The sequence below is a fragment of the Gekko japonicus genome, unplaced genomic scaffold, assembly GCF_001447785.1.
Source record: "Gekko japonicus isolate JY-2015 unplaced genomic scaffold, Gekko_japonicus_V1.1 scaffold4506, whole genome shotgun sequence".
Classification (NCBI taxonomy): Eukaryota; Metazoa; Chordata; class Lepidosauria; order Squamata; family Gekkonidae; genus Gekko; species Gekko japonicus.
Window position 1 is genome coordinate 44,684 of NW_015176109.1, and position 8,496 is coordinate 53,179.

General features: G+C 59.7%; 1 protein-coding gene across 1 annotated transcript in view; it reads right to left on the reverse strand.

Annotated features, from left to right (window-relative positions):
- Window positions 1-8,496, reverse strand: part of LOC107123513 (nascent polypeptide-associated complex subunit alpha, muscle-specific form-like) — a 61,060-nt gene that overhangs the window by 33,999 nt on the left and 18,565 nt on the right. The window contains exons 3-6 of the mRNA XM_015426762.1: window positions 4,320-4,450; window positions 2,538-2,641; window positions 2,008-2,453; window positions 88-772 (exon numbers count right to left, since the gene is read on the reverse strand). Of these exons, the coding sequence (XP_015282248.1) occupies window positions 88-772; window positions 2,008-2,453; window positions 2,538-2,641; window positions 4,320-4,450 (1,366 nt within the window). The remainder of the gene's footprint in view (window positions 1-87; window positions 773-2,007; window positions 2,454-2,537; window positions 2,642-4,319; window positions 4,451-8,496) is intronic.

The window sequence follows — 8,496 nt, forward strand, 5'->3', positions numbered from 1 at the left end:
AACCCCCCCACCCCCACCCACAGCAGGAGAGGGCTGCTGCCCCGCTGCCCCAGGGAGGAGACATGGTGCCCCCTCCTCTCCACTCACCTGGGCCTCTGGGAGGGGTCCCGGGCGTCCTTCATGCTGAACCAGCTGCTGCTCTTCTCTCCCTCCGGCCCCCCGTGCCCCGCGCCCTCCGCCACACGGCTCTTCCCAGCATCCTCTTTGGTGCCACCCCGACGGAAGAAGCCGGCCTTGGCTCCCTTCTCCTCCTCCTTCCGGGCTTCCTCTGGGGGCCGGCCCCTCCCGGCGCCGGCCGAGAACACCATGGGCAGGGCTACCTGGACGGGCTTGGCCTCCGCCGGCGCCCCCTCCTCCATCTTGGCCCTGCTCCGCTGCTTGTGGAGGGCCAGCGTCTTGACGGAGAGCTTGTCTTCTTCCTGGGCGGCCAGGATGGGCGGGGAGGGGATGAAGCGGGGAGGGTCTTTTTGGGGGGGCCTCTGGAAGCTGCTGCCGGACCACGGGGGCAGCTCTGAGTCGGGGGCCGGGGGCCCAGTGCCGAAGCTCTCCGCCGGCGGCTTCTTGGGCCGGCTCAAAGGAGCGGCGGGGCGGGGAGAAGGCTCCTCGCAGTAAACATGGCTCCCGTTGATGCAGAGGGAGGACCGGGAGATGGGCTCGCTCTGGGGCTTCAGGCTCTGGACCGATCTGGACTCCGGCAAGGGGTTGATCTGGGAGACCTCGTCGCTGAAGGCCCTCTTGTGGGTCAGCTTCGGGGAAGGCAGGAAGTCTCTCACTGGGGGGGAAGGAGGGAAGAGCCAGTGAGACCCCCCGCCCCCCCCCCCCCCCCCCGTCAGCCCTGCCTTCCTGGAGGGGCACCGGTCGTGGGGCCCCCCTCCCCAGCCAGCCTCCTCCCTGCTCACCCCACCAAGGTGCACACCCGGAGGCCAGGAAACGGGGCGCCACCAACGGAGGGGCTGCCCAAGGGATTCACGGGGTTTGCAGCACCGCCGGGAGAGGGGAGCACGGAACCCCGTGTGGGGCAGGTCCCCCAGGGGCCAGGCTGGAGGGGGCAGTCCCTCATCCACGGCAGAAGCAGGCATCCGGAATGCCACCAGGAACGGGCAACCCCTCTGTGGGCCACTGTAAACGCCACAACTGGACATCTCCAGCAGAGAACCCAAAGGTCACCCAGCGCCAAGCACACACCCCCAGGCCCCGTGCAGCCTGGCGACAGCGCCTCCCTCCCCTGGCGCTCACAACTCCCCCTACTTTCAGTGGCCAGGGCCTGAGGCGTGAAGGCCCCCAGAGACTCTGCACAGGCCAACCCTAACCCTAACCAAGCCATAGAGAGGAACTCTGGGTCTGGGGGCAAGGGATGCCCTGTCTTCTTGGTGCTGGGGGGGGGGCAACAGTGGGAGGGCTTCTGGAGTTCTGGTCCTGATGCTGAACCTCCCGATGGCACCTGGTATTTCTGGCCACTGTGTGACACACAGAGTGTTGGACTAGATGGGTCATTGGCCTGATCCAACATTGGCTTCTCTCTTATGTTCTTATGTCTGGGGCAAGTGATGCTCTGTCTTCTTTGTGCCTGGGGGGGGGAGAACAGTGGGAGGGCTCCTAGTGTCCTGGCCCCACTGCTGGACCTCCTGATGGCACCTGGTGTTTTTGGCCACTGTGTGACACAGAGTGTGGGACTGGATGGGCCACTGGCCTGATCCAACATGGGCTTCTCTTATGTTCTTGTGTCTGGGGCAAGGGATGCTCTGTCATCTTGGTGCTTGGGGGGGTCAACAGTGGGAGGGGCTCCTGGTGTCCTGTCCCCACTGCTGGACCTCCCGAAGGCACCTGGTATTTTTGGCCACTGTGTGACCCAGAGTGTTGGACCGGATGGGCCACTGGCCTGATCCAACGTGGGCTTCTCTGATGTTGGACTGGATGGGCCATTGGCCTGATCCAGCATGGGCTTCTCTGATGTTCTGATGTGAGCCACGTAAAGCCAAGGCTGTGCCGCCGCCGGCCTCTTCTTACCGGAGCGGTCGGGAGGGAGGCTGCCATGCCGGCTGGGGGAGGGGGCCGCCGGGGACTCCGAGGCAGCCACGCCCGCCACGCTGCTGGCCGAGGAGACGGTGCTGTCGGAGCCGAGGGAGGTGCTGGACTGGGTCAGAGAGGACTTGCGCAGCTTGTTCTTGAAGAAGAAGCCGCCGCCGCCGCCTTTGGCCTTCTTGCCGCCCAGGCCCAGGTCTTCCTCGAGGGCCCCGCTGCTCGAGGGCACGATGGCCGAGGCCGATTCCAGGTCGTACTGCCGCCGGCCCTTCATCTTGTCCCTCAGCTTGCCGAAGGGCGACCGGGGCTTGTCCTTGACGGACAGGTCAAACATGCTGGCCGTCAGGCTGTGGCGGGTGAAGTGGATGCTGACCTGGATCTCCCCGCGCTCCTTCTCCTTCTTCCCGGGCTTGGAGTGGAGCCGGTGCCATCTGCAGGTGGGGGGGGGGGAGAAGAGACAACACTGGCCGGTCAGCTCAGGCCTCAGATCCACCCGACGTGGTTCTGACTTGCACCGGATCAGGCCTGCCTTCAGCCTCTCAGCCTGACCCACTAGTAAAGCCTGCTGAAGCCGTACCTCCGAGGCGGCAAGAAACACCCGGCGCATGCGCAGACAGCACTAGCGGACGAGCAGACACCGCAAAGCATCTCTGGTGTGTGATTAGTTCTCAAAGCCCATCGTCACAGTTTGTCTGGTGAGCAGAGAGCGCCGGGAGGTTTTAGAACCGCCGTTTTGATTGCCCCCAGCAACTCTTTGCCCATCTGGGACCAGCACAACCCCTGGTCTGTGGGGCCCGCTTTAGGGGGGACCACCCTTCCTCCAGCACACACGCTTCTGCATGCCCCTCCCCCATTTTATCCCCAAAGCACCCCTTGTGGGGTAAGTGGGGCTCAGAGAGGGCACCAGGTCTCAGGTCACCTAGAGACCTTCATGGCAGTGCAGGGATTTGAACCCAAGTCTTTCCCCAGCCCAGCACTAGCCGCTTCACCACCAGTGTTCCCTCTAAGCTGAGTGAGTGTGAGCTAGCTCACAGTTCTTTAGCCTCCAGCTCCCAGATTTTTGTCTCAGCTCAGGATAGGTGGCTCCAGAGCAAAGTAATTGATGCAGCAGCCAGATCGCTTGCTCAGAACTTTAATGCCAGGAGCCCACAAAGTAGTTTTGCTCACAGGACTCCGCAGCTTAGAGGAAGCACTGGTCACCACCCAGCCTGTCCCTAGCAAACACTGCCAACTGCCTGTGCGACACATCTCAAATCCACTGCCCAGACCTGCGCCCTGTACCCTGCCTGAGATCTGCCTCCCCTTTTATAATCGTACAGAGAACTTCCTCTCAAGGGGTTCTCTACACACAAACACACACAATCTCATGTTCTTCAGCAGAGTCAGCACAATCACAGAGGGGGATGCAGCGATGCAGGCTCACAATTCTGCACCCCGTCAACAGCAGGCGAGCTGGACTCCCGTCCAAGGAGGAGCAGGGCTTCAGGGCACCAGAAGCAGGCAAGAAGAGAAGAGATTGGATTTATGCCCCCGCCTTCACTTGGGAATCTCAGAGCAGCTTACAATCTCCTCTCCCTTCCCCTTCCCCTGTGAGGTCGGCAGGGCTGAGAGAGCTCTGACAGAAACTGCTCTTTTTTCAAGGACAGCTCTGACAGAACTACGCCTTGCCCAAGGTCATCCAGCAGGTGCAAGTGGAGGAGTTGGGAATCAAACCCAGATCTCCCAGATTAGAGTCTGCGCACTTAACCACCACACCAAACTGGCTCTTGAGAGGCCTCCTGGGCCTTCCCTCCGCCCCGGGCAGAACCAGCTTCACCTCCCCAGCCAGAAAACAACGACCACACAGGCCTTCAAAACCCGGAAGCGTCTTTTGAGAGGGAGGGGCCCGCCCACATGCATTCTCTGCGGTGACTCCCCACCTTGTGGAACGGCCTGCCTGAGGTCAAGAAGCCCCCCCCCACACACACACACACATACTTTGTTCATTCCACAGAATGTGCAAGACAGAAATGTTCGGGGGGGGGGCATTTTTATCAGGGGATTAGAGCAGCAGCGGCACATGGAACAGTCCAGGGGGGGGCACCTTTATAACAGAAGGGGATTGTAGTCCGCCGCGGGGATTAGACTATGTAACACCGGCTTTCCCAGCATTGTCCTGAACCTCGTAATCCACTTTCTGTACTGTAAAGGAATGAAGCCCCCATTCGAAAAGGGCCACTTTAAGGACACCGGGCTTTCTGCCGCGGATTCAAGAGCCCCGTGAAGGCCAAGGGACATTTATTGCGGCTTCAGCTTGCCTGGGCTGCAGGGAGTTCTGGGTCACCGACGCTACTAATGGGGGAGATGCTGTCAGCCCTTAAGGCGTCCCCGGGAGCCGCCACAGGGCACCACAGCAACTCATTTGGAATCAGCAAGCACAACATATTACCTGCATGGGGCAGGGAGAGGAGAAGACTCAACTAGCTTGGGAGTGGAGACCAAGGCTCCCTCTCAGCTGTGGAGTCTCATGTGCAAAACTTCTGCTTTGTGAGCTTCTGGCATTGAAGTGGTGAGCAAGCGATTTGGCTGCTGCATAAATCAGTTTGCTCTGGAGCCCCCCTTCCCTGAGCTAAGACAAGAATGTGTGAGCCGGAGGAGGCTAAAAAACTGTGAGCTGGCTCACACTCCCTCAGCTTAGAGGGAACACTGGTTGAGACTGAATCCAAGCAGACGAAGCGCTTGATGTAGAAATCCCCCCAAACCTGAACCCAGACCCCAGGATCTGCTGAAGCCCTTTAAATCTGGCAGGAGGAGAGGGAGGGAGAGGGGGTGGCTGGGTAGGGGGTCACGCTTGGGGGCGGGGATCCCCCCCCCCGCCAGCTGGCTGTGGACAGACTGGAGCCCCCAAAGCAGGGGGGGAACCCCACCCGGACCAGGCAACCCTAGAGGCCGAGAAGAGAAGGGAGCAGCCAAGCCCAACGGCCCCTCCTGGACCTCAGCTGGAGGGGGAACCTGGGTCTCCAGGTCCCTTGGGCCTCTGATGTGGAGGAGCGGCTCACCCGGTCCTCCTCCACCTGTTGGGGTGCCCTCTGCTTCTCCCTTCTGCCCCCCCCCGCGCCAGCAGCAGCCCCCCCCCCCAACTGCCTCCTTCCTGCCATGGTGCTGAGAGCACTTAAATAGGCCCTCGCCCCCCCCCTTTATATCCTCCACCCCCTCTTGCTTGGGCCAGTCAGCCCCTTGGAGGTATTTCCCCACCTCCTTTCAGCTGGGACCCCGCCTCCTCGTCCTCTCCTGGCCAACCAGCTCCGCGGCCTCCACTGTGCCCCGCCCAGTACATTCCTGCATTCCCTGCTGCTGGGGGGACGGCCCACTGGACCCCCGGGACAGCCCATCATGGGGGTCTCGCTACGGCGAGTGGGGGTATCGACCTACCTACCCCCTCCAGGACAGATCTGCACTGCAGGCTTCTAGCTTAGTGCATGTTATCTTCAGAAAAAATAAAAGTTTAAAATGGGGGGGGGGATTTTGTAGTAAAGAAAAGGAGGTGCATTCTTTGGAAAGAAACAGCCACAGATGGGCCGATCCGCATCTCTGGATATCGTTAAAGTTAAGAACATTGACAAGCTATGCTCCCTCTAAGCTGTGGAGTCTTGTGAGCAAAGATTCTACTTGGTGAGCTCCTGGCATTAAAGTGGTGAGCGAGCGATTTGGCTGCTGCATAAACTAGTTTGCTCTGGAGCCCCGTCCTTCCCGAGCAAAGACAAAAATGTGTGAGCCGGAGGCTAAAGAACTATGAGCTCACTCACACTAATTCAGCTGAGAGGGAACACTACTGACAAGGAAGAACTCCATCACCTATGAGCCTGCGTACACAGCTCCCATTTTCCTGCCTCAACCCCCCACACACGCAAGTCAGTGGCCCAAGGCTCCCGTGAGCTTCCTGGCAGTGGGGAGGTTTGAATGCGAGTCGCCCAGCTCCTAGGGTTCGACTGCATGGTCACATTTCTTCACTTGTTTTCCTGGGTTCCCTGCAGCCACGGGGAGGCTGTGGAGAGCTGATTCTTTAGGCGGAGGAGAGCCCAAAAGGGGTTTGGAATGGCACTGCGGGGGAAGGGAGGGCTCCTGGCCTCCCCCCAGGAGTTTTCTCATGTGAGAAAACTGCTGTGGGGGGGAGGGGATTTCACAGATTTTGCCGTTCCGCTTGGAGTATCTGCACTCCGCTCAGCTGAGCCCTCTCGCAGGAGGCGGCTGCCAGCACCTTCCAGCACAAATAGCCCTAAGCTCCGCACAGCGCCACCGAGGTGAAGCCCTTCCGATCCAGTGGGGGTCTCGGCGATGCAGCTCCACCCTAGGCAAACACGGACATAGATAATGAACAGACCGATCCAATGGGTTGGGGAAAATCCCTTTCCATACATGGCCAACGGGCAGCACGTCCCTCTGGAATGCAGAGCGTCTTGAAACCGACTCACATCCCGGCCCTGCCAAATCCAGCTCAGCTTCTCTCCGCGGGCTGCTCTCGGAGCTCTAGAAAAATCCCTTTTGCTGACTCACTCGTGCCAGGAAGGGCAGGGATGCCCTGTGCTCCCGCAGAACCCACAGAGGATGACGGGGAGGAACGGGGGGGCCTCCCCACGGCTCCTTGGCCAGCCCACCTGTTCCGCGGCCTGCAGCGAGCTGGGCCCAAAAGGTCCCAACGTGAAGAGCCACCAAGAAAATCCTTTACCACAGCCGGGCAAGGTGGCCAAGAATGCCCTCCGGTTCCCAGATGCCGGGGAGGGAAGGGGAAGGGGTCAGTGCAGGTCATGCGGCCAAGGGCTGGCCCAGGCAATAGGAGACCAGCACAGCCGAGCACCGGAGGCCGTCTCCAGAGGCCAATGCTCCCCCACCGGCCAAAGCAGGTGAGCAGGTCAGCCGTGGAGCCTCCCCGGCCCTGCCCAGAACCTGGCTGAGCAGGAGGACTGCAGCACCGCCCAGCCCTGGGGAAAGTATGACAGCCCCACAACAGAAGAGCCCGTGTGGTGTAGCAGTTCAGGGTGTCCAACCGGTATCCGGAAGACCCAGGTTCAAATGCCCTGGAAGCTCGCTGGGTGACCCTGGGCCAGGCACACTCTCTCAGCCCAGCCTACCGCACAGGGTGGTCGTGAGGGTAAAGCAGAGGAGAACGATGCAAGTCACTTTGGGTGCCCATTAAGGGAGAAAGATGGGAGTATCACTTAATCAAAGAAGTAAAAAAAGAGGGTCTGAAGGGAGACTTGCTGAGGTCAGCTCGCCAAGTGGGTAACAACCCCAGCAGGAGGGTGACGGAGGAGCACAACCCGCTGGATTGGGGGGGGGGGGGCTCATGGCTTTAAGGAAGAAACCTGCTGCTGGTTTGCACTGAAGCAAACAAGGGTGCCACATCTCCTGTTTGGTGTAGTGGTTAAGTGGAGGCGGACTCTAATCTGGGAGAATCGGGTTGGATTCCCCACTCCTCCTCCACTTGCACCTGGCTGGATGACCTTGGGCAAGCCCTAATTCTGACAAGAGCTGTTCTTGAAAAAAGAGCTGTTTCTCTCAGCCCCACCTACCTCACAGGCAATGTTCCCTCTAAGCTGTGGAGTCTTCTGAGCAAAAATTCTACTTGGTGAGCTACTGGCATTAAAGTTGTGAGTGAGCGATTTAGCTACTGCGTAAATTAGTTTGCTCTGGAGCTCTCCTTCCTGAGCTAAGACAGAAATGTGTGAGCCGGAGGCTAAAAAACTGTGAGCTATCTCGCACTAACTCAGCTTAGAGGGAATACTGCTCACAGGGTGTCTGTTGTGGGGAGGGGAAGGGACAGGAGTTTGTAAGCCGCTCCGAGAGTCCCTTGGGTAGTGAAGGGCAAGGGGTATGAATCCAATCTCCTCCTCTTCTTCCTGCCTCTCTGCACATGCGCAGAGCAGAGCAGGACAGCCAGGAGAACTCACCCAGGGGTGAAGCAGATTCCTTTTTAGAGTGGAGACCTGGCCCGGGGAAGGGGTCGGAATGCAAGCTCTCTCTTCTGCCTTCCCTTTCTCCCCTGCAGCCCAATCACTGCACCCATCAGTCAGTCCTCTCATGCCCCAGACGGCACTGGCAGGGTGGAATCCCCCTCCCCACTGGTGAGGCCATAACCCCTGCCCCTTTGCCCATCACCTGACTTCACAGCGGGCTGTCAGCCCCAGGCCAGGCTGAAGACTGGCCACCTTTCAGTCACCACCACTAAAATGGTAATTCCCCAAAGTTGCGGAGAGCCACATCCGACATCCACACACGTGGAAGGGGTGGCCCTCCGCCGTGTCCAGGGCGCAGGCCTTCTTCCCAATTGACAGTATCTGCCCCCTGAATTCCTCTGTTGTGTCCCTGTGGTCTGGCCCGAATGAACGGAATTGGACAGAGTTTGTTTTTTGTACAGATTGGGAAAATCTTTCTGCAACCTGGAGGGTTCTCAGAAGTTTCAAAAACGAACAAGGCCGGGGGGGGGGGGGGGGGGAG